Source organism: Notothenia rossii (genome assembly GCF_949606895.1).
Source record: "Notothenia rossii genome assembly, chromosome: 10".
Lineage (NCBI taxonomy): Eukaryota > Metazoa > Chordata > Actinopteri > Perciformes > Nototheniidae > Notothenia > Notothenia rossii.
This window is the reverse complement of record NC_136908.1, coordinates 57,833,103-57,859,978: the sequence shown is the minus strand read 5'-3', so window position 1 is coordinate 57,859,978 and position 26,876 is coordinate 57,833,103. Positions and strand designations below refer to the sequence as shown.

Sequence of the window (26,876 nt, the reverse complement as noted above, 5' to 3'; positions counted from 1 at the left end):
ATGCTAATTTACTTGGGGTTTAGGACGCGTCACTGTGGCACTCTATTAGGGTATGATACAACAACACTAAATTGTGGCAAGATTTGTTTTAGGAACATATAAGTGCAATTTTACAAAACAACATCTGACTTCATTGTCATCTGTTCCATTCCATTTCTGTGTAAAAACCTTATTATTTTATAAACAAGCACAGGCAGCAAATACATGTGATTTTACACGAGGAGATTGCTGCCCTTCTTGTAAAACATCCCCACTGTTGATTCTATACAACACTTTAATGACACCGTAGTAGAGAAATATTTTCTGTTGGACATAAATATTTTAGCTTGGTTAGGGTTATGCAGAGAGCACCAGCCATTCAGATTTTATTAAATGTGTCTGGTGTATTAAAACATTGCGATTGTTACGAATTTCAGTGTTTGCATCTTGCTCTCAGCCATAAAGCTTGAGCAGTCGAGAGAGCTAAAGCACTTGGTGTTTCTAGATGTGCCTTATGTAAACATCTGATCAAAGCACTATGCAGTTAGAAACACACACACACACACACACACACACACACACACACACACACACACACACACACACACACACACACACACACACACACACACACACACACACACACACACACACACACACACACACACACACACACACACACACACGCACACACTTACTCAAAAATACACATACTCAGAAAATCACAGGCAGGAAAAATGCACACACATGCATGGATTGTTTTGCTTTATACCCTCAGGGTATTGAGTAAGCCTGCTTCTTGATGTTCCCCCTGATCGTTGCATTTATCACATTGCATCAGTGCAAAATTCTAAATAAATCTTGTAACACGCTTCTCCTCAGTAATGTAGTAACAAAAGCACCTTATCCTACAGGCCAATGGGTTTATCCTGCTATACAAAGCCCATGATAGAGACTTTTGTGTTGCAAGTTGCAGGATTGGAGCAAGTCAAAGCTTTTTCATTGGTTTGAATACTTTTATTCATTTATAATTATACTGTCACAAACAGGATTTTCATTATTGCGGACATAACAGTTAAGCTTGAATATTTCAACAATATATCTCAAGCAATTATGTACATAAACAACTATTGTAGTGTTGTAAAATCTACCTCCCAATAAAACCGAACACCTGGCATGCATCATGTAGCTTTGTACGGTTTCATTAACACAAATTATCATAATTAAAGCTGGTATAAAGTCTGAGTTTTTTCTTGTTTTTCAATAATGCTACAACACAAATAAACAACAATCTTGGTTTAATTAGCCAACAAACACCGATTGGCTTTTATTGTATGTTGACATGTTGTTGTATACACACTCCGGTGTAATTATTGTTAATTTGTGTTAAATAGGAGAGTTGTATGCTGGCTCATCCTGGTTATTATTTCCCATTTGTTTTTCCTGCAATCACAAGAAATCATGGCTGTTGTTTTTTCTTTGGCATTACTGAATTTTAGCTGTGCTGTCTATGTCTTACATTATAGACTATTTCCTTGTGTATAGCTTATATTTAAAAAAGGGAGACCCATATAAAACATTGCCATGATTGTAAATATATACATATATGTAATCTATATGCATTTAGGTTTTTAATCTGATGAACTATTAAGATGTAGGTTTATGTATACTGAAAAGCCATGCCTCCTCTAGATTACTTTCTTATCACATGACAGAAACAAAGCAGGAAACTGCAAACTACCTCATCAAAAGAAATAAGATTATTATAAAATTACATTTTTCTGCACTGATTTAGTGATTCTCCAAGGTAATGCTTTTTGAATTTATATTGCATGATGTATAGTTAAGTTTAAGGAGATTTCTATAATTCAGATGTAGTGTATACATACTGTACAATGTTCCAAGCCTGAAAAGCGAACACCCGAGTGTTTTGTCCCTCGCGAGATGCCGTACTCTGGAATCCGGAAGCAGAGCTGCTGTCATCTAAACAAACAACATGTAAGCAATATTTTGACGTTTAAAACATTATTTTTTAAAGTACTCTCTGTAACGTTTGTTCAAGGGCTTGCTGCTTGTTTTTTGAAAGTCAGAGACACAGCATTCAAATGTGAAGACGCGAGTTTGCTAACCTCAAGCGAAAAGTGAGCAGGAAGGCTATGAGTTAGCAAACTTCTGACTGCCACATCGCCACAAACAGCAGGGCCGCTGGTCCTTTGGTGGATACTTTATAAAAAAAATGTATATCCGCTGTTACTGCTGCTTATCATTGCATTAACCATATTAGTATTATTAATAATTGCCTAGTAGCCTACTGCTTGTAGTAGTCAGTTGTGTAAAGTAACTAAGTAGATTTACTGTAGTACAATTGTGAGAGACTTGTACTTTACTTGAGTATAAGGTAGCATACAAGTACAAGTACCTCAAAATTGTACTTGCAGTAAGTACAGTACTTGAGTTTGAACTTTTTCTGCTATGTTGTACTTCTACTCCACTACAATTCAAAGGGTAATCTTGTACTTTTACTCAAATGCATTTATTTATGTATTACCTTTAGTTACTTTGCAAATGCAGTACTTGAGTAAATGTACTTATTTACTTCACACCACTACAAATAAAATAACGTATCTCACCTGTTTGCTGCTAACCATATTATTATTTATAAATGCCTTTTTGTAGTTGTATTCTAAACTCTAGCTAATCACACTATAAGTTTTATATCCTCCTATTAAGTTGAGATTTACGAGTTGACTATAGAAGAGGAATGAAGCTCACTTTAGCTTTTTTTAGTAATTCATCTCGACATGAATCACCAACAAATGTGACGTATATAAGTTTGGATGGCTTGTCAATTTGATACTTATGAAGTTGAGTAACACTGCTTTTGGATTTGTTCACAGGGGCTGATTTTGAAAGATGTCATCAAGAGGCTAGACTTGTTCTCTAGCCTTGCACACCTGTGCATGTCTAGAGAAGGTGACTGTTAGGAATTGACAGATTTTTAAGTTACGTTTTCTTTTTAATTAGCCAACATGGCTCGTGACGAAGACGAAGAGGAGCTGACGGTCGATGCACCCAAGGAGGTGGACATGTTTACATCGGTGCGTTGCCTGGGTTACCTTTCCAGCTTCACCCTCCTGGTGGCGGTGTGCGTTGGCATGTACGTCCGCTGGGAGGTGACAGAAGAAGCGATGATCATGGTCATCTTCATCCTGGGCCTCGTCGTCCTGGGGATAGCCAGCATCCTCCATTACTACTTTGCCATGGAGAAAGCCAGTCTCAGCTTGTTCCATTTGTGGTTTGGCTTTTTGCTCGGCCTTCTGTGTTTCTTCAACAGCACCGCCTTGGATTCAAATGTCAAGGAACTGGTCACCAACTATCTCCTTTTAGCCAGTGTAACCATGAAGACGATATGGGCTTTAACTGAGAGGATATGCAGCTCTATCCGGTACAAGCCCACCTTGCTAACATCAAGTGAGTTCCTGGAGCTCCTGGGATTTGGCATTGCGAGCACTGCTATGCTTCTACACAAGTCAGTGGCAATAATAGGCATGGTGGTGGCCCTGGGGGCTCTCATAGTGGACCTAAGGATGAAATCTCTCCTGGCTTTGCCTAACCTGGTCAGTTTTTCCTTGGTTACGTCTCTGGTGTTTTTCAAAGCTTTAGGCATCACTGCCAACCCTTACGCTCTAGGCTGCTACCTGGGCAGGCAGCTGTGTGAGCCCGTGCTGGACGTGTACTTCAGCGGGCTGGGGCCCAGTGACCGCTGGAGACCGGTGCTCTCCCTGGGGAGGGTCTGGAGGAGGCTGTCCCTGCTGCCTCTCAGTGTGACTGAGCTGGCCTTCTTCGTCCTGGCTGCCCTAAAGGTACACTCAGAATTGTGGAAAGAAATGACATTTCAATGATGTGAGTCTTTAGGGCTTCTCACACTGAATCTTTTCTTACAATTGTAACCCTTATGTACGGTGGCTGGGAAAGGCAAACGAGAATTACAAAGTTTGAAACACTTTAACAGAGCTTGAGACATATTTACATTTTATAAAACAAAATTACATTGGCAAAACACTTTTTCTAAGGAAAAAACTATTTAACATTAACAAAAACAAATTAACAAGATACGAAACACTTTTACAAAGCTAGAGACAAGTTTACATTTTATAAAACAAATGGAATTTAAGCTTAGGGACCGGTGGTTTTTCCGCCCAAACAAACTTAAGTTTGAGTAAATCACTTCATGTCACTTCTGCTTTGATGGAAATTCCCTTTCCGGTTTGATTCTCTAGTTTGTAAAAGTGTTTTGGGACGTCTTGTACATTTGTCTCAGTTCTCGTAAAAGTGTTTCGCATCTTGTCAATTTTTTAATGTTATATTGTTTTGTCCTTGATAAAAGTGTTTTGCTAATGTAATTTTGTTTTATAAAATGTAAATGTGTCTCTAGCTTTGTTAAAGGTCCCATGTCATGCTTTTCTGGTTATTACCCGTCCCCTTGTGTGTTATGAAGATTTTCCTGCATGTAAACGGTCTGCAGAGTCAAAACCCTTAAAGTACACCCTGTAGCGAGTAAAACTAACACAGAAAATACCTCCCCAAAACGCCTTGTTGGTGAAACGTCATCATCCATTTGATTCTTCCGGGTACGTGCTTACGAAAGCACGTAGCCGGAACTAAATGGGCCAATCCGTGGAGCCGTTACGTTACGTCCATGGAGCCGTTACGTCCGCTGAGCCGATACGTTAAGCCCCCGCTGATTGGTCCAAATTGACCAATCCACACACACACACTCAGTGCATGCAGCTCTGCTGATCTCTCCTCCCTGGCTGCAGGCTGATAACAGACAGTTGGGATCGCGGCGAAATTCTCTCTGCAGACCCATTCTCACAGCGTTTATCAACCTACTGTATAAACCTGTTTTCGCAGCGAGCCGTTTAGTGGAGAAAGTGAATACTGCTGAATACACATACTTTACAGAGATGCTGTATGCGACACCAATGTGAGTTTGGAAAATTGCACAGTATTTTTCTATTTTAGTAGACCTCAACAATGGAATTATGATCAGTGGAAATGGCCCCGACATGGGACCTTTAAAGTGTTTCACACTTTGTAATTCTCGTTTGCCCTTCTCAGCCACCGTACTTATGTAGCTGTTTTCCTGAATGGTGACACTTTTTTGTAACAAATTGCATAGCTGTGTTTAATGACATTTTTCTCTTGGCTTGCATAGCTTGGCGACTTGGAGCTCTGGTATTTGGTGATCCCTGGGTTCTGCCTATTTGGCCTTTTCTGGTCCATCTGCCACGTAATATTGCTGATGACACTATGGGGCTTCCACACCAAGCTGAGCGAGTGTCAGAAGGCCTGGCGGGCGCAGCGATCCAGTAGCCGGAGCCTCGACCAAGTCATGGCCTCCAGGGGCATCAGACACTTCTGCCTCATTTCAGAGCGGCTGGTGTTCTTCAGTATTCTGTCAACAGTCACACTGGGAGCTGTGTCCTGGCAGGTAGGAACCACAAACTACCTCAAAGCATCTAAAGATATAGATAGATAGATAGATAGATAGATAGATAGATAGATAGATAGATAGATAGATAGATAGATAGATAGATAGATGGAGAGATAGATAGGTACTTTATTGAATCACAAATTGGGAAATGTTTGCGTTGCAGCAGCATAAAAAACACAATGCAATGTACATAAGAGAAATTAAGACACAAGAAATAAACAGTCCAAAAATATTTCAAATATGTTTGTGTTACTCAAGCATGACTATAATAGTGCTTATTAGAAGCCCAGACACCTCTAGGGTGCAAATCAGAATTGTATTAAAATCTCATTGGTCATGATGGCGAGTGTCCTACTCTAATGTTCCTCCTTCCAGCTATAAAACATAGAGTTCAATGACAAGGCCCCTTTAAACATTTCACACACCCATTTTTATAAACTCTTGAGGAGGATGCTACTGGCAGTTTGTAGTCTGTAGTTGCTCCCCGAGCAGAGGCACTTCTGCTATCATGCGCAGCCAATTTAATTAGCACTTTAATATCCCTATCTACTTGCATAAAGAGCAGCAATAACTTCTTTAGCCTTATTAGACGTTTACCTTGTAGGAGTCTCATGGGCCTGACTCCTAATTTGAGAAGTGCACATTGTTGATGTCAGTTGCAAATGCTGTCTTCCCTCGTAAATGAGAAAGGTAGTGTTTTGTTTTGAGTGATTTTACAGATTTATTTTACCTTTTGATGTTAAAATAAACACAAGTAAAAGCAATCTGGGTAAAATCTGATACTGTCTCAACAATAAATAGAGCCTGCTAAAACTACATTCAAAGAGGTGTTGATTCATCTCTATGCTAATGTGTGGTACATTGGTTTTGCTGCATTCAATTGAGTTTTAAATAGAATACCCACCTAAAAACAGATTTGCCTTACATAATTATTATTATTATATAAACATTACGATTGACGTTGTATATGTGGCAACTTCAGGAAACAAACAAAAGTTTCTTGGAGGCTGAGGTCGGGCTTTGATTGACGCACTCAAAAATGAATTGCTGAGATCGAAAAAGGCGGTGAACCAAAATGTATTACAAAGTGCACTGAACATTTTTATTAAAGGGGCCCTATTATTTTCATTTCATTTTTCAAGGGAGACTTGCTGCAAGTAGGTTCCACATGAAGACATAAAAACATAAAATAACAAAAAGGACATTGTACAGCAAAGTTACAGGGATTACAATTTACATACCTATCGACATGTACAGGTACCAACAACATCCGATTGTATAGCATCCAACCGAGCTTTAAAAACATTTAGTGGAACCAGATTAGTCAGTTTCCATTCCTTTTGCAGACTGTTCCAAGTTAGTGGAGCTGCACATCTAAAAGCTTTCTTCCCTAAGACAGTTCTAGCACTTGGCACATTTAATAAAACCACAGCATGCGATCTCAGGCAATAGCTACTTTCAGTTCGCCGTGAGATCAGGGAAAAGATGTAAGATGGTAGTTTACCTAACATGGCTTTGAAGATGAAACCAATGTACCAGTGACTGAGCCTCCGTGCAGTTAGTGAAGACAAACCTGCCCTGGCATACAGGGTACAGCGATGAGTTAATACTTTACGGTTTGTCACAAATCTCATTGCACTTTGATACGCAACATCTAACTTAAAGGTGACCTATCATGCAAAATGCACTTTTGTACGTCTTTTATACATGAATATGTGTCCCCGGTGTTCCAGGGAACTCACCAAGTGTCAGAAAACACAACACTCTCTATTTTCCTCCATACCCAAATCTCTTAAAAAGGGGCTGCAACGGATCTGATACAGACTGATCCAGATTTGAACACTTCTGTGACATCACAGAAGTGGCGCTACGGCTATTGGGCCAACTCCACCAATCAGGAGGAGACAGCCACGGACATTGCCGTTGGAAACCGCTGGAGACGCTGTAGTACATATGCCAGGCCTGTAGATGGTGCTGTTCTCACAGAATCAGCCCATGCAAAGACAGTGTTCAATTGAGTGAAATGAGGAATGGCTAAAATGCATGATCTGTTTGGTATTTTGAAAAATAAAAAGTATAAATATGCCTTTTATATAGGTATGGTCCTACACTATATTATTCAAATATAGCATGATAGGTCCACTTTAATCAGGTAATGGGCAGGTGCATTCATATAGATCAGATCACCATAGTCCAGCACAGGCAAAAAGGTCACAGAGCCTTTTCCTGGCCTCAAGTGAGAAACAGGACTCGTTTCTGAAAAAGAAACCGAGCTTCACCCTCAGCTTTCTAAGCAGATTATTGACCTGAAGTTTAAAAGAGAGGCAATCATCAAGCCAGATACCAAGGTATTTATAACAGGTAACCACTTCAAGTACCTGTCCTTGGGTAGTAACAATATCCAAAGTGGTCTCCGGTGTTTTTTTGTTTTTTGAAAAAAGCATGACCTTAGTTTTATCAACATTTAAAATAAGCTTAAGCTCAGAGAGCTGCGTCTGGATAGTATAAAAAACACCTTATGCTGGGTATCCCCACTTCTCTGGTGTGTTATGTAGGTTTTTGTGCATGTCAATGGTCTGCAAAGGCTAAAATACATTTACAAGTGGTGATAGGCTAAATGCAGAAGAGAGCCTTTGTGCAATTATTGAGGAATCCACTCATCCACTCTCATAGGATCTACTACTGCAAACCAATTCTCCACCACTTCCTGTTTGCATTATATTGTTAGTTCCTCCTTGTTGTGCTTTCGCTGCTTACTATACTGCATCTGTTTGCAGGAAAACATCTAAGGGGACACAACTTCATAAAAGTTGAATAAATGACTGTAAAACACATTCTTCACCCTGGGCGCACTGTAGGCAGTTCAATTTATTCCGCAAACTCATGTGTGGCTCCACTTAACCATGCAGGTATTGATTTTTTCTTTTTACTCTCTAAGATACATCGCCATGCTATTAAATCAGAGTAGCTTTTTGAGGATTCTAAATTGCAATGCTTACCATCACACTGAGTGACTCAAGGAATTGATTGCGGTCAAAGCCCGACAGTGTTTTATTGCACAAGACCTGCTTTACTTTTCTACATGGTAATATGCAAGTTTGTATATGTGTAGGAATTGTGCTGTGTTTTGTATGGCTAGTTGATTTTTAAGCATTCAAATCTAGTGAAAATAAACTTAAAAGAAGATGACAAGATGAAATAATTGGTATTGTTTATTCATGGCAACCCAGAAAGTGCAGGCTAATAAACTGCAGTGTTTCCCATACATTGATTTATTTGTGGCGGGTCACCACAATTAAATATCGTCCGCCACAAATGGATGTCATAAAAACATTTTTTTTAATTATTATTATTTATTTATTTATTTTTTGTTGGTCTAATGATCGGAAATGATCGGAAGGTTGTGAGTTCAAATCCTGCCTGGAACACCACTACTAGTGTGCCCTTGAGCAAGGCACTTAGCCCTTGGTTACTCCAGGGGGGGGGGGGGGGGGGGTGGTGCGGTGCCCCCACAAATAGAATCAAATTCTGTGGGAAACACTTTAAAAAATGGATCCTTGTGTTTTACTTTTGATCTGTGGTCATAAACTGCATTGTCTCTCCATTCCCATCATGTTTTCTCACACATTAATAACACTGTCATTCCCGTATTGCATAACTGTCTTGCAAAAGTGTCACCGCCAATTAGCTGGGTCTGAATGCTTGGGTACAAACTGTAAGTGATGATTGACGTAACTCTGATTCTGTTTTTCGCCTTTTTGCAGCCTTCCAACTGCCTGTTCCTCAGCGCTCTGCTGGTGGTGCTTCCTCTGGAGTCTCTGACCCATGGCTTGTTCCACGAGCTGGGCAGCTGCCTCGGGGGAACCTGTGTTGGCTACGCTCTGGTCATACCGACTGCCTACTGCAGGTAATAAGAGAGAGGAGACACAGGATTATATAGAAGCATGCAGACTTACTGTATACACTTAAAACTTAATTTACTTATCACATTTGCTTATTAAATGCAATCCATTATCTCTAAACTTTATTCAAAAAGGCAAAAATTCCAAACAAAAAGCTGAAAAACAACTAAAACCAATGACAATAAAAGAAGAAAAATGATTATAAAAGTAAAATTCTGACATTTTTGCTAGATAAATGAAATAAAAGTTCAATTATAAAAGCATGTTTGAAGTTATTTTCGGTAGATTAAGGCTGTAACAAACAATGATTGTGATTGTAAAGTAATCCGCAGTTTATTTATAATTTTGTAAAATACATTTTTGTCATTCTAGTCTTAAAAAAAAAAAAAAAAAAAAAAAAAACTTTTGGAAATGTAAATACTTTAAGTCCAAAACCCCCGAAAAATACAGGTAACTATTACATCAGACAAAATAGATCTTCATAAACAAGACAACAAATATTTATACAGATGATGCGAAGAAATATATTCAACGTATAAATGACTAAATAACCAATTGTATCAGGTGTACTTGAATGCTTCACATTTGTTTTAGGTCTGTATCTCAACTGTATGCCCTGTTGCTGCAGCTCAGCTAATCACAACACAGACTCTGCAGCAGCAAAACACATTTACACAACAAAAAAAAACATGCACACTTTGCCCAACAACGAAGCCTTTCTTGGCATCACAGGCGCTGCTAAATATGATCTCTCATTCCAACTCCCTCCTCGGTTAACACAAAACCAACTGGATAAATAGGCCAATAACTATGCATAAACATGCCGCTAATGTTCGGGCCCTTAAGGGATCATTGCAGTGCTCCCTCCGCAGCATACAAAGTTGTTCAGCTGGAGCAGTTAGCCATTAGCTGCTGCTGCTGCTGCCTCTAAAGGTGCCCTCTCAGGCTGCCAGGCGATTTGTAGTGGTATCAATCTATCGAAATATGTAATCGAGTTAATCGCAGTAATATTCTGTGTTTAATCATCATTAATGCCTGATCAACTGGTATGAGAAATCAGAGGGTTTTTTACTTTATTATAACATGATATCTGTTTTTGGCCTACTTTGCTAAAACTTCGACAAAGCAGCAATACAGTACATTGTAGCTTGAGCTAATTCCTATGCTATCGCTACCTTTTCACTGCCATGCAATTTGTGGTAACAATCTACGGTGACCGACAAGTGCAAACGTGCTCAAAACACTTCAATGAGGAGAAACCCACGGCACCTTCAAAAGCTATGACAATATATAAATAAAAAATGTTCCTTAACACATGCAAATGAAGAAACATCATCACCATCTTGAAGACACATGGGCAGGGTTTACTAAAAGCGCTGAATAAACCAAACGGAAACACGGGGACACTAAAAAGTGATGCACACAGCTTGGACCGGAGTGCTTGTTGACGTACAGGGATTTAAAAGTTAAACTTGTTTTAAAGAATGTTTCCTAAAGTTTCATTAAGTGCTTTGTCAGTATATTTGAAATGACTAGGTTTGCTACGTTAGCTAGCTACTTTACAGTAGAGCTGAAATAATATCTGAAACACCTGTCGGCCATTGTTACAATTGGCGCTGGAATTACAGGAGGAAGTTAGGGTCAAACTTGTTAATGTAATCATTTTGCGTACATTTTTTTACACGTTAAGGTTTACAGATTTCCCTTCGTTAACATACAAATAGCCCTAGTTGTTTTGATGCTGCAGATATGCCTCCTAATCCTAACCATCAGTTATACTACTGTCTTCGTTAGCCCCCTCAAATGTCTTGAAATCTGTCCATTCCAAGATTTTCGACTGGTACATACATATATATATAATCTCTCACTTTAGCATTCAGGGGGGATGCCTTCCTTAATATTTAACTCTCCTATTGGAGCTGTAGACGCTCTGTATGCGAGGCCGAGTGTGCACGGTCCATAGGGAGGAGTGTGAGCATGATGAGAATGCAGCAGTGTATAATGGGCCGTTTGATGGCCGCAGATCATGTTTTCACGATGACAAGAGCCCCACAGGGAGATTAGAGGGATAGGGGTGAGAAGGGGAGATGCTCGGGGTAAAACGGAGAGGGTGAGACGACGGGGAGAAAGCACAAGGCCAGGGCTGAGGTTGTAAACAGTAAGGGTGGTGGTAAAAAATAAAAAAGGTACAGATGTGGAAAGGGAGGGGTGGAGCAGGGAGAGCAGTGGAGGAAAGGACAGGATTAATTTTTTAAAGGATGAAAGAGAAAGTGTAACGGGGAAGATGTGGTCAGAATTCTCAAACTATTCGCCTTCCCTCCCCTGGGCGCCATGAGATCTGAACAGATAAGATGGATTTAGGGGAGCGGGGGGCTTTAGAAGCCATCCAAAGGTTGCAACATGACCCGGAGTAGATCTTTTTCAGTGGTCATTAAAAGAAGTATTCACATCTTTACTTTCAAAAATTCAATCTTTCCAAAAGGATACACAACGGAAAGCTAGCTAAACACAAAAATTGCCCAGTTTACTTCCACCCGTCCTCCTCAAGGTGAGGTTGAAGGTGATTATGGGGTCACAGAGCATAATGTGATGCGATACGTTATGTAGATGTCTATGAGAGTGAAATATGACATTACCATCCGTTTGGCCATGACTAACATCAAGTCCAGAGATAGAAATGAAATGTAAGGCCGCACTGAGCAGCTGCTAGCCTTGACTTTGTGTGTGTGCCCCCCTCTACGTTATCACACACACTTTCCTTTACACCACCTTTAACCTTAAAGGGGACCTATCATGCAAAATGATCTTTTGTACGTCTTTTACATGAATATGTGTCCCCGGTGTTCCAGGGAACTCACCAAGTGTCAGAAAACACAACCCTCTCTTTTCCTCCATACCCAAATCTCTAAAAACGGGGCTGCAACGGAACTGATTATTATTTGAATTTTTCTGACGTCAGAAAAAGGGGTGCTCCGCCTATATGGGCAACTCTCCACCTATCAGGGGAATGAGAGACCGCTCGAAAGCGCTGGAGACACTGTAGTACATATGCCAGGCCTGTAAGTGGCGCTGTAATCAGCCCTTGCTAAAAACAGGGCTAGAAAGGGGCAAATAGAGAGGCGAAGTCCCTCCCCTTCCGGGGGACCTCCATGGGACCTTATTTTGGAAAAATCATGTATTGAAGTCAATGGAGAGAGAAAGATTATCTTTTGATCCCGTTTGAATTGTGCAACAAATTACACATATGATGTTCGTCAATTTAAAAGATAATTTTGCAAGTAAAAAAAAAAAAAATGTGTCCTAAAACTGTGAAGTAACACTTTTTTTTGTGTGAAGCGCTCAATGAACTACAACTCTGGTCTCGCACACGTCACCAACACCAAGATGGCCGTCACGTTGGCACATTTCACCTCTTTCTTTCAGAATGAGGTGAAAAGTATTAAAAGAGGTGAAAATCACTCCAAGTCTGGGCATGTTGAGAGCTGTTCATACACGCAAGGGGAGTTAGTCGGTTCCGTGAGCCAGCATGCGGGACCGAGATTCTGGGATTTGTAGTCTTTCTAGTTGCGTATTATTCATAGTCTTATATTTCAACAGTTTTACGACAAACGGTGACTTTTTTGACATGGAAATGATTTTTTAAGATTGACAAACATCATGTGTGTAACTGATGGCACAATTCAAACGGGATCGAAAGATACGTTTTCTCTCTCCATTGACTTCAATACGTAATTTTTCAGAAATAAGGTCCCATTGGGCGGAAGTAGAAGGGCGTGACTTCGCCACTCTATAGAGCGAAATGAGGCATGGCTAAAATGCATGATCTGTTTGTGAAGTTTTTTTTTCAAAATACCAGACATGTTTTGTATAGGTCTGGCAATAATATGTTTCAGATATAGCATGATAGGTCCACTTTAATTCATGTCACCCTTCTTCTTCCCTGGCTTCTTTCACACCTCTCAAGCTATTTCCTTTTGCAGTGATCAACCTCATACTCTCATACTTGCGCCCCTTCTCTCTGCTCCTCAAAAGCCACCTCACTTGAGTCTCAGTAAATGAAAAAGCCAAATAAAATCCAAATGTTTTCTCTCATCTCCCTCCTCCCTCCAGCGCTGATGGGCAGCCCACCCTCCTGCCCCCTGAGCAGGTGCAGCAGCTCAACATGCGCTCCACGGGGATGCTGAACAACGTGCAGCGCCTCTTCTCCCACCACATGATCCAGACGTTCGGTTGTGACTACTCCACCAGCGGGGTCACGCTGGAGGCCGTGCTGACCAAGCTACGCAGCTTCCTGGATCTCCGGACGGAAGACGGACCCCGCCATGACACCTATCTGATTTTCTACAGTGGGCACACGCACAAAGGCACTGGGTCTTGGGCTCTGGCTGGTAAGAACCCCTTAATTTGATCAATGGGAAAATACTTGTCTTAACAGTTCAAGCCCCCTCTTTTATTCATTTATTTCTGTGGATGTAAAAAAAGCAATATTTAAAATCCTGCTGTTTACTTCCTGAACATAACTCACGCTTCTATTGGCTAGCGCTCCAACACAATGTAAGTGATAGGCTAAGGGGCGGGACATCTCTAAGCAGTTGACTAATCCCAACTGAGCCGGCCAGCTAACCAATCAGAGCAGACTAGGCTCTGGTTTCAGACAGAGGGTGAAAAGAGGTGCTGCAGCACAGGCAGTATGAGAAGAGTAAAGAGCTTTTTGAACATTAAAGCATGGAGACATGTCAAAGCAGATACAAATCTAAACTTTAAAATGAGAAGAACATTTCCTTTTTTAATGTGTATTAGATTAGAGTGCATACTGTACAGCCACAGGTTTCATGAGTTTATAAACACCCGCCATCCAAACACTTCTAGTGTTCCAAACAACATCTCATAAACTGCCTTAAACATTGACAGTTCAAGAAATTTGATTACAATTGTATTTATATAGCCGAAAATCCCAAAACACATTTGTATCAGAAGTCTTTACAGATCAATAAACATGAATGACAATGTAAAAAAAAAAAAAATTATAATACAATAAATATAGTCAATAGAATAAAATCATTGCAACAAATCTACTTTTGTTTAGTGAAAAGTATTGCATAACCATTTTAAACACCCATTCAGATGACTTTATTAAATGATAACAGCTGTTGCGTTATTTTTCAGCAGGTTCATCTATGACAGCGTCCCACAGGAGTCACTCAGTTGCCTCAAATGAAAATGTGCCACTGTCAATCATTACAATTGACAGTGACTTGGATATCAGTTGTATCTCTCCACATAAATAAGAATTGAAAATTACTGAAGACTTGACTCCGAGTTGAACACAACAAAAAGAAAACACAAAGCTGTATTTACAGCTTCTCCTGCTGTCGGGTAGCATTAGGTGGATATTGTGTTCTCCCTCCAAACTGAATTGTCATTACAGTCTGATTTCCATTTCCTCTGCTCCCCTTCAATCATAGTCTGATTTGCACAGATCAGACAAAGTAAGCCAAAAGAGTTACTTTGAAGGACTTGCCTCAGAAGTTAAGTTGCTGTAAGGAAGATTCTGTGAGAGTTTCAGACGCTCTGCTGTGACACGACGAGCATGCCTTCAATAGAAATGAGAATCACAGCAGGTTAACGCCGCGTCAGTTCCAGCGCCTCGGTTCAGAAATTACTTAACGTATTATCTCTGCGTGCCGCTGCAAACAAGGAAGATTACTGTGTCACCATGAAGGGATGTTTTCCATGTCTGGGTAATTGTACACCTTTTTGAAAAGTGGGCTAGTTTTTACCTGAATTAAAATTGCCAACTGTCATAAAGTCATATTTCCACTACAGTTATAAAGACTTAGTGTGGAAGAGTCTAGTCCTAAATCATGCAGTGATTAGAAAAAGAGGTTACCGTTTTAGTACTGCAACAACAATGTGTCTAAATCAGCTTGTTGGAGATTTTTAGGCAAGTGAAAGGAGCCCAATTCCATATCCAAGTATTGTGGCTTGCAGTAGGAAGGATTTTTTTCCCTCTGCTCTTATTTACTAAATGATTATTTGAGGTGAAAAGGAAATCATTTGGTACCTCGGCTCTGATCTTTGTACTTTAGATCTGCCAGGTGGATGTCTGTGCAGTCTGTGTGGTTGAGATGACAGCAGTTAGACAGACATATAGACACTCCTGCAGGTGACAGCTGACAGGTTTGATCCCTGCTAGGCCACAGTGTCCATCAAAAGCCATGTGTCCTGTTGAAATGTCCTTGAACAGGACACTCAACAAAAAGTGACTCTACTGTAATTCCACCTGTATATTTCTGTTTCCCCCTTTTTCAACTAAATTGAGTCAAGATCAAGTACTTTGGTTTTGTTTTGGTTAGGGATGTCCCGATCACCTTTTTTTGCTCCCGATCCGATTCCGTTCATTTGATTTTGACAATTTGCCGATACCGATTTTTCCCGATCCGATCTTTATGCAATGCATTAAGAGGAAAAAAAGCATTCAAGTTGTCCCTTAAGGTTATTTTTTATTTAAATTGGATATTCTATCCAACATGGATATAGCTTCTTTCTTTCACAGCAGCATTGGATCAGTTCAGTTGTGCAGCATTGGATCAAAACAAAATAAAGCTTATCAGTACTCATTAGCTTACTGCTACAATTAGACACTGCGCCCTGCCCACTCTGTTGCCAGATTTGAGAGAAATAAGCAACCAGGTCTATGAAAACAAGCCCCAAAGAAGCAACACATACATGATGTTGTGTAATTTGAAACCAAAACTAAGGCCTCAGGATGAATTTAAGACTTGAACATGGTCATTTTTGTTTTGTAACATTGAATACAAAAAAAAAAAGAAAGTATTTAAAAAAATTAAAAAATTAAAAAAATCCCGATCCCCGATTTTTTTCCTCCCGATTCCGATCTTTTGAAAATCACGTGATCGGCTCCGATCCCCGATCACGTTATCGGATCGGGACATCTCTATAAAAAATAGAGAGCTATGTACTTCCACTGTCTTTGCATCCTACATTTCCTCCTTCTATGCTTCTGGGTGTTTCTTGCCTCTCCATCTCACTCTCTAACCTCCTCTCCTGCAGGAGTTGAGAGCTTCCACCTGGGCCAGCTGCTGGAGTTGTGGAAGGAGAAGAACGCCGACCACTGCTCCCGCCTCATCATCGTCTTGGACACTGAGAACTCCCTCCCCTGGGTGAAGGAGGTGCGCAGGATGGAGGGCGTCTACGTGGCCGTACAAGGTGCCGAGCTGTCCGTCACCAGAGTGGACCCCGAGGGTGGGGACATCCCCCTCCTGGGAGACTTCACCTCCGAGTGGGTGGAGTTCAACTGCAACCCAGACAGCGACACCCAGTGGTCGGACAAGGGGAGGAGCGTGATGGCGGCGTACGGCGTGTCCAAACGCTGGAGCGACTACACGCTTCACCTTCCCACAGGAAGTGACGTGGCCAAGCATTGGAAGACGCACTTTCCCAAGGTTACATATCCCATGGTGCACCTCTCCAACTGGTGCTGTGGCCTCAACCTGTTCTGGTTGTGTAGCGTGTGTCTGCGCTGCTTCAGGAGGTGTAAACTAGCCTGGTTCCCTCCAGCTGTTCTGGACACTGGGCAGGGCATCAAACTGGTGCACTCTTAATAATGAAGGAAAGTAACATTTACATTTTGAAAGCTGGGTACGAGGTGTATATAAACAAAATAATCTCCTTTTATAGTATATAACAGGAGATGCTATATATTATGTATCATACATAATTGCTGTAAGTTAATTTTTTTTGGTAAGATATGTCACAATTACAGTGGATAAAATCAAGTTAAGCACGTTACTATGGTTTCTTAATATATGGTATTTGGTAAAAGACCAAATTGGGTGTTTTTGTTAAAGGTTTACATTTTTTGGACTATGTGATATCATGCTTTTGAAAAGAAATTCTGCCATTAATGCCTTACTATTGCTTTGGAAAAGTTACTGGTTGCCTTTTTTTTGTATTTAGTGCCTTGAAAACGCACAGGAGATGGATTGGGATCATCGCTAGTGCCAAAATGTAATGTTTAAATATATGTATATATTCCTTCATCTTTTTATATATGGAACTCACAATCTTAACTTAAACTGTGTGAGCAGGGGGGGAGGGTCTCGGTGTCTTAAAGCCTTAAAGCTGGATAGATCAAAAACTGTGCAGCTGAACTCTGGTTACGGCAACATCGAATCACAAGGCCAACCTGCCAATCTTCACTTTCACACAGGATACACAAGTAGCACCATCCACCAGATACTTGTATTAAAGTGGCTGATAGTTTAATTTTCAAGCCATTGTGCAAGCTGCTTTCAAATATTCCAGAAATGCATTTATTCCTGAATTGCAAAGCAACAGATGCATCGGCTATGAGACTGTATATAATACCTAGAGACACTGACCGTGTATGGGGTGTTGTCCGATTTATTTAAACAAATGTCTTCAAGTTTCTTGCTGTATAAACACGCACTAATAACTTTTCTAGCTATTGTCCTTTCTACGCTGTGAAAAACCTTAAACTCTTGCTGCCTTAAAGTTTGTGTTTCTCTGAGGTCAAGTTGCCTTTCCCACACGTTACTTCCCCTTGTGCCTCAATTGAGTTATACCTGACAATGTCAAAATAAAAATGGGAAAATAAACGGAGTAAACTTTGCTGTGTGCTGTTGTTGTGTGACAAATATATGAAAGGAATAAAAGGATACATAGGAGATGGATTACATGGATGTAATACAAACCAAGTATAAAAAGGAGAAAGACAATCAGCCAGGCTCATTTATCATGGCTGGTTTTAAGATACTGAACAAACACAGACTGCTAGCAGTGCCTGGCAAATATTAGGAGTGTGAGCTGGAGAGAAATGAGAGTGTGCAGGGAAAATGAAACGATGGATGTCACAGTATCTCTGAAGGTGGATTTGTTCTCTGAGCTTTCACCCCAGTTAGTCCCGGTGCCGGGCTGGACATGTGTCCGAGGGGCTGCTGGGTATTTTACTGGTTGCAGGAATTATGCCTGGCTCGTTATTTGAAAGGCACTGTTTGGCACAAAGCAAGGATTTGGAAGAGTTTTGGAAAGATGACATTTAAAGAAATCTTTCAATCATAACACGTAACGAGGAAAGCAGTGGAATACGAGTAACCTTTCACGATATTAACCTCTTGATTTAACTATAACTTAAACATAATTTACGTGTAATTGTTACAACCTTGATATGCTTAGGTTACCTTAAAAAAAGTCAATTCAAATTCTGGGAAAACACAGTAATACATATAAACATGAAATACATACAATCTTAACTGTATATTAGCAACATTTTATCTGTATATTAGCATTTTTTTGGAATGGATTATTTGAAATGTCATCGGTGGGACAGAAACAGTCCTCCAATATTGGAATGACCCAAATATTAACACCATATGGCTTGTTTGAGCAATATTAGATGAGTGGCAATTAGCAGCCCCGGTGTTGTGGGAGGGCCAGGTAGGGACAGGCTACTTGTAATTAGCCCACATTTGGACCAATCGCTATTTAGAACACTGTACACAAGCAAGTTTGTGTGCGTAACACTGCAGCCTATTCTGGAGTTCTTCTACATTTGGATTCTAAAGCCTGCCTTTTCTGTTTTACACACAAATTGGACAGCGGGATAATATTAACATCAAACAGTGAGTAGACTATTTCCATATTAATGAAACCTTCTGCTGCTCGCTGTGTAACGCGTACATTTGTTTGCTGCTGTATCGGCCAAGTGTAGGGCCCAAGCAAAGTTCCTTGGTGTGATTGAATGGTGTTTGTGCCGCAACACACACAATACTTGGTTGCTTGTATGTTGCTGTTTATTTATGCGTAATTTGGAGCGGCGTGCGTCTTTACGCAAGGTTGTTGGCCATGCTGTTGTAATGGTATTTAATTTGTGCCGGTTTTGTGGGCCCGCCCATAAAAACTGACATGCCCTCTCCGTCACGTCTTTTCTTTTCTGCATAGCCTGCACGCTGCGGTTATAGCTAAAGTCAGGGGTTCGTGTATATGGCGGGAATATTAGATTATGGGACGGATTCATCGACTAAACTGGATTAGGTAATAAAAGAGTCAGCCGCCTCTGAGGCCCGTGAGGATGTGCTGAGTCAGAGCCCACCGCACACGCACACACACACACACACACACACACACACACACACACACACACACACACACACACACACACACACCAGCTCGGATACATGTATAGATAGAGCCGCACACACCAATTCTCTGCTGCCTTTCTCTTCCCCCCCCAACTCCTTCTCTCCAGCTGAGTCTCTCGTCTGTGGGTAATTACAGCCTGTCATGGGGCATTACCTTCTAATGCAGGCAAAGTGATGTGCCTGACGCTTGCCTGCAATTTATTTGGGAAAATAGATGTGTTTTTATAGCCCAAGTTGCTTCTTAGCAGAGGGATTGCAGCTGCAAATTCATGATATGTCCCTCTTTTTGTTGTTTATTCAAATCAACCTGAATGCACAGTTTTGGACATTTTGTGCACTTGTTTTAACTCTACAAACCACGTTTAAAGGTGGGGTAGGTCATTTTGGAGAAACCAGTGCGCTAGAATTTGAAAATACACAACCGGAAGAAATCTGCCACTTCCTTACAGAGCCCCTCCTCCAACACACACGAACGTGCACATGACCAATGAGGGCATGAGATACGTTTGTGCACAGATGGAAGGCTGACAGGCAGGTAGGCCATCCAGTTATTTTAGCCGGGCCGGCTCAGATGATTGGTCGTGCTTTTTACAGTACTACGGCTTCCACAGATGATTTTTTTTTTTTAGGGATTTGTTGTCAAAGCACTTCAGATATTCATTGCTATCGGGATGTTAAATAGCATTCCATGGAATATAACAAAAAGTGTATCTCGAGCCGGTTTCTCAAATGTTTCTTTAAAGCCAGAGGTTTTTAGTCATTTGTATATTCATTATTATCATAAAGGGTATCTTAGTTTAAGAAGAGTTATTTTGCTTTCTATGATTTTTAAAGCTATAGTTAAGTGAGTTTAGTGTGCTGGCCTTTTCCCAACCAAGTCATCTTTCATCACTTCTACAACCCAGCGGCATATAGCATGCATCCTTTTTAAACTAAATGTACCAGAACCAGATGTATACATAAATGCTGAATGTCCCCTTTCCTCTCCGGGAACAGAAGGAGTAATGGGATGAGAGATAAAACATTCAGTAGCATCCCGGTTCCCACCATCGTTTCCTGCTTTTCAGGAGGCCTGCTTGCCGTGGCTCGCAGTGGGTTCGACATTGAAATGTCAAAGCCATTATCTTAAAATTACAAGGGCTGAGGATGTGTTTAGTGGCTGTTTACCAGTGCCATGCTCCCTAATATGCAAACATTAGGTGGAGGCTGCCAAAAGTCTGCCTGCTTTAAGGCTTCTGCTTCAACATAGCACTTTCTCTGAAACCCATATGGTCTCGCATTCATATCACATAGTTTGCGTTAGACCCGGACCATTTACAGTATGCTTGTTTTTTCCAATTTGTGCCAAGCTAACTAGCTGCTGGCTACACATTTACCATAAACACATTAGTGTCTGAATGCTAATTAACTCTATTAATCTAATCTGTAACTAACTATCTATTGGCAAGAAAGCCAATAAGCATGTTTCGCCAAAAATCCTTTTGTAACATTGCTGGTGCACGTGAGCGTGATCAGGCTTTTCCAGCAGGAATCAAGAACGGCTTTAACTGGAGGGCAAAAGTTTTGATCCCCCCCCAACATTCACAGTCAGGATGAGCTGAAACGTATAGATTTAAATTCAAAGCAGAGATGTGAAGAGATTATTCATGGCACAATGATTGGACTTACTCTGGGCAAGGCTTTACGAGTAGATACAGAAGGGGGGTAGGGAGAAGAGGAGCGTGTCTCTGTTATTATTACACTCATGCCGTCTTGTAAAGTGAAGGTCAAGATTATGGCAGGATCAAGGAATTAAGTGCATTGTGTGGGCAGACATCTCAGCCGCCTTGTCCTATTGTCAGCTTAGCCCCATGAACACGTGAAACCACTTTACTGTCTTAACTCGATGATAAAAAACACAGGTTAGTATAGATGCATGTAACATTGGACACAAAATATACAGGGACATCTAATCGTATAATATAAGGTGAGAATTCTATCTGTCACACGGTATGGATTGCTCATGTTAAACCCGTCCTTAATCAAACTGTATTTCCCTGGATCTTGGCTCTTGTGAGCAGCCAAATATACTTAGTATGAGCCAGATGATGCAGATACGCTTGATTGAATTAAAAGTGGAAATGGGAGGCTAACAAGACTGTCAGCTCTGTGCGATCGGAAGTTCGTTAATTAGCTCTGTTGTCACAGTTAGTTTGAGATGAGACAGGGCTAGGCTGAGCTAGGCTTGTGAAACAGATGAGTTTCATTTTCTGACCGCCCCACACGTCAGAAAGTCAGCCAAATCTGGCTTCGCACACTCGAGGGACATGTCGGTTTCGTCACCTGGGAGTTGGATTTGGACGGCTGAAATGGAGCACTGATAACAGTTTAAATACGTAACACTGTGGAACCAAGTTATTTTGAATCTTACTAGGACGATTTCTTCCAAAAATATTTTAACAAGAAATGCTTGGGAGTAGTTTAATCATTATCAATTAAAATCCAACACATTCTAAGTTAAAGAGGCCTATTATGCATTTGGAGTTTTCCCTTTTCCTGTAGTGTGTCATAGGTTTTTATCACTGGGAGTTTCTCTACTGCAACAAAGTGACATCACTATTTACCACTTGTGCTTTTATTGGCTAGTGCTCAAACCCATTGTCATGGTAGGTTAAGGGGCGGGACATCTTTAAGCGGTTGTATAATCACAACAGAGCCGACCAGCTAACCAATCAGAACAGGTTGTCTGGTTTCAGACAGAGGGTGAAAAGAGGTACTGCAGCACAGGCAGTGTGAGAAAAATAAAGAGCTTTTTGAACATTAAAGCATGCAGTCACAGTAGAGGCACAAAATACAAATATGAACCTAGACATTAGCATAAAAGTATGGGCTCAGAACAGTCTCATAATACACACATGCACACAGAAGGATTCACACTTGTATTTCATGATCCGCAAAAGGATTCACACTTGTATTTTTCAATGCACACACAAATGTGTTCCGTTTCCTATACATGTAAATAAAATCCAAATACAGAAAAAAGTTTTAAATGTGTATTTTTGATCCACACATATTTGTTTTCCGCTTAAAACCTCTGAACCTGCAAACACAAACGCTTTCTGTGCATGGATCGCTGTGCATTCGTGTGTGTTTTTTTTTATTCGTACTTGTAATTTTTCTATCTATAGCCAATCAGATGTCTCCTAAATTCTAAGCCAATCACATGAGCGCGCCCCCAAGAGGGTAGATTTCTTGCGTTCATGACGTAGCACTTCATGTACGCATTTTGCGCAGTCCGGAGCTGACAGGTCGCTAATCTCAGGACACCTCCACTCTCAGTACATTGCCACTTTCCGAACAGGAAATGCACGCAAATACAAGCCTTTTATATTATTAAGGTACAGCGCTACTTTCCGAACCATTGATGAATGCTTGTGTACACAAAAACGGCAGGCAAAACCGTTTTAAATGGGTGTTTCCTGTATGGCGAATACAGCTGCTTTATTTATGTCTGTATGAAGTTGTTGTGAGTGTGGAGGGAGCAGCTACAGGTTAGCTTAGCCCAGTGGTTCTCAAACTTTTTCTGTCAGGCCCCCCCTTTGGAGAAAAAAAAAAGTCGGGCCCCCCCAAAACGAATAATCAGGCTCAGTGGCGGCGCCAGAGATTTATTTTGGGGGTGCTGTGGGGTAGCTTGACGTTTCATAGAGGGTGCTCAAACATTTAGGGTTTCCCATTAATGTACCGGTCGCTACAGTGGAATTTTCTACTGCAACAATCCCCACGCAAATACACAACGTACCCGCGACTGTTACAATGAAGGCTCGATATTCAGCTCACGGCATATAGGTGTAAGCAGGGATAAAGTGCTATTTTTATAGGTGGTGTGTGGACGTCACATAGGGGGGTCCGGGGGCAAGCTTCCCCGGGAAGATTTATTTTTAAATATTGAAGTTAAAAGCATCAATCTGGTGCACTTTGAGAGCAAAATGAAGAGATCTATGGATACATCTCTCAACACCCATATGAAACAGAAATGTAAACAGATTTACTTTTTCTTGATGGATATTTTACAAATCACCCTTTTAAACTTTATTCTTGTTTTACTGTCATATAGTATTTCATACCTGTTTTTCATTTATTCTCTTATTTTTTTATAACTATAATGATCATATAAACGTGTGCCTCGGAAATAATTATTTACATTAATGGTGACCAAAACATTTGAGACCCACTGAGATAACACTGAGAGAGTCCTTTAGCTCTCAGTCTGACAGGAGAGGACTCTCCTCCACTTTGTTGTTGAAAAAACTCCTTATATCCGTTAGCGTAGCTCGCTAGCACCAGAAGCTAACAACAACGATCTCCAGTACCGGTGCGCTCTCTCTCTCTCACGCGCACACAAAATGGCTCGTTCCACACACACACACAGAGCCGAGCTTTAATGAAACAGAGACCCAGACGTAATAGTACTGTACTGCATCATATTATTTTCGAATCAATAATTTTTCAAATTATGATTTTTTTTTTTTTATTTATTTTTTTTAATCTTTTTATTTTTTTTTTTATAACCATTTTTCCTCCTCGTCTCTCGCGCCCCCCCTGGCATGCCTCTGCGCCCACCAGGGGGGGCGCGCCCCCCACTTTGAGAACCACTGGCTTAGCCTAATCGACCAGCGGTTCTGAAACTGGTGGTCCGCGAGGGTACTGCAGGTGGTCCCTGGAAAAAAGCTAAATAAAATCCACTTTTTCCTATCAAGGATTTTTGGGGATCACCTCATATGTAACTTTCTCTATCGAAATCAGTCGCATTGACCCGAAGACACATTGGAAAGAGGAGATTCCTATGCACAGCGATCCGTGCACAGAAAGCGGTTTGTGTTTGCAGGTTCAGGGGATTTAAACGGAAAACAAATGTGTGGATACAAAATACAATACAATACACATGTGTGGATCAAAAATACACTTTTTTCTGTGTTTGTATTTTATTTACATGTATATGAAACGGAACACATTTGTGTGTGCATTGAAAAACACAAGTGTGGATCCGGAAATACAAGTGTAAATCCTTTTGCGGATCATGAAATACAAGTGTGAATCCTTCTGTGTACATGTGTGTATTATGAGACCATACTTGTCAACCCTCCCGATTTTCGCGGGAGACTCCCGATTTCATTGCCCTCTCCCAGTTTCCTCCCGGGGTCATATTTCTCCCGCATTTCTCCCGATTTCTGACAAAATCAAATGTACACACGACTGTTTCCACTCGGACTTTAATACAGATACACCATTGTTTGGTTTCCATGGTAACACGTCTATTTAGTAGCGCGCGCAACTCAAAGTCTGAGAGAGTGAGGCAGATATTCACAGAAAACAGAACAAGAATCGACAACTGCTCTACTCTCTGCTCACTCCTTTCCTGTAAAATACAGGTCCAGCCCACACATATGCTCCATCAAGGACGGTGCTACAGGCCGCAAGTCAGTGCACTTACAAATACAATAAGCATGTTAATGTTAATCTAACAGCTCCGGCGATCCACTAGCACCCCCCTCCCCTCGCCCCCCCAATTTTACATTTTGAAATTCTCCCGATTTCTGAGGTCTAAAGGTTGGCAATGGCAAGTATGTATGAGACTGTTCTGAGCCCATATAAAAGAGCCCCCTTCAATATCAAATTAACTCATTAGCATGTTATGACTAAAACAAAATAGTTTCCTTTTTGTTTTAGGAAGTGTGTGCACAAGCTAACAAGCTAAAGCACTATTTTCAGTGTATATGCTAGGCTAGGCTAACTAGCTTTAACCTGCAGCTACACATCCGCAGAACTTCTTAACTAATTATTTTCATAGAATTCATTCTACACTTTAAATCCTAATTGCTAATGATTGTAGATAAAAATGTGTAATGATAAAATAAAGTCTACATCCTGTCCGTTATGAAGCATATAGCTGGATTTTTTTTATATTGCAGTGGATTTTTCAGTTCTGTGCAATGTTTGAATGTCCTTATGAAACCCTCCATTGAGCAGAATTGGAAGTCAGACAGAAAGCTAGCCCAGCTCCCTGCGCTGTCTCCCTATGGACTCCCATCCTGCCATGAAATTCTCTTTTCAACTTATGCAGTGCTGATGCATGACTCACCTTAGCCTGCTCCTGCAACTTCAGCCCCTCTGACTGCCGGTAAGTGGGTTATGGAGTCACACTGGGGGTCTCTTCTCAACCATGACATAACAACGCACTCAGGCACTGACTGGAGACATAGCTGTTTACTGCGTGTACCAAACAGTCAGCTGTCTTAAGTGTGGCTCAGGCATTGAGAAAGGATTGCTTGAAGGGGGATTAAGGGATGGCTGCTTCACAAGATGATAGATTTACAAGAGGTATTTTGCTCTCCTACATGTTCATCTGGGGTTGTGTTTACATCCGTAGCAATTGTTTGTCTTGTACAGGTGTCCTTGTGAGTGTGCCATCTCATATCCATTCACTGCAAGCCTGAAAATGTACACCATGACGGTTCCCTAGAGGTGGAGAAAATCCTACAGGACATTCAAATGGAATTTATACTATGAATAATAAGGGAAGCCTTTTTTTAAAAGAGCCAAAGCCAATCAGAACCATAAGTATGGCCACTTTTGACCAAGGCTTCATTAGGTGCCCCTAACCCTCTGGTTGGGATTGTGTCGGAGTACGTGTATGCAAGGACGTGCACGTGTTTCCCTCTTTTGCTTTGTGCGTAGTGTCAACAGAACCCCAGGGGGTCCAGCAGAAGCTCGTTTGATTGCAGCCTCACAGCTGGCTCACGATGTAAGGCAGCCGACTCCCAGTGAAATGAAGAAAGGGAGAGAAAGTGAGGGGGGAATTGAGGAAGGGAGAGGAAAGGTGACCTGATAAATAGTGGAGGAAAGGGACAACTTTTATTTTAAACCCCTAACAAAGGAGAGACATGCGAGAAAACGAGGAGGTCAGAACAGAGATGAGGAATGATGGATAAAGATAGATGGAGGCGGGCAGGTGTGCTGTATCAGAGTGAAGCAGGGGGGGGGGGAGGAAAGAGTACACCTGTCCTTCAGTGATCAAACACACTCTCTGGCACTCAGGGACTCTCAGATATATTCCTGCACACACTCAACACATTAGTTCAGATACAGTATATGCTGCGAGCACAACTATAGTGTCCACACAGATGGTATTTCCTGGGTTTTACTGTAGGGTTTAAAGGCAGGCTGAGGCCCTCGCTCAGTTTGACTGCTGCGGTCGGAGCATCGTGCTGTTGGGCAATTGGGCAATGGCATGGAATAGCCTAATTCTGAAGCAGATGACTGGATGTCCACACCAGA

At 41.1% G+C, this 26,876-nt stretch overlaps 1 protein-coding gene across 1 annotated transcript; it reads left to right on the top strand.

The window, feature by feature from the left end:
• The first annotated feature begins 1,872 nt into the window (after positions 1–1,872).
• On the top strand, positions 1,873–18,033 carry tmem168a (transmembrane protein 168a). The gene is made up of 6 exons (XM_079655434.1): positions 1,873–1,977; positions 2,877–3,842; positions 5,198–5,473; positions 9,241–9,383; positions 13,489–13,766; positions 16,453–18,033. The coding sequence occupies exons 2-6, from the start codon at positions 3,009–3,011 to the stop codon at positions 17,001–17,003; spliced, it is 2,082 nt and encodes a 693-aa protein (XP_079511560.1). The 5' UTR covers positions 1,873–1,977; positions 2,877–3,008; the 3' UTR covers positions 17,004–18,033.
• The last annotated feature ends 8,843 nt before the right edge of the window (positions 18,034–26,876 follow it).

Coding starts and splice junctions, on each gene's coding strand:
- tmem168a (XM_079655434.1), top strand. CDS start 3,009: ATGGCTCGTGACGAAGACGAAGAGGAGCTGACGGTCGATGCACCCAAG. Junction 9,384..13,488: donor ATACCGACTGCCTACTGCAG/GTAATAAGAGAG, acceptor TCCTCCCTCCAG/CGCTGATGGGCAGCCCACCC. Junction 13,767..16,452: donor TGGGTCTTGGGCTCTGGCTG/GTAAGAACCCCT, acceptor CCTCTCCTGCAG/GAGTTGAGAGCTTCCACCTG.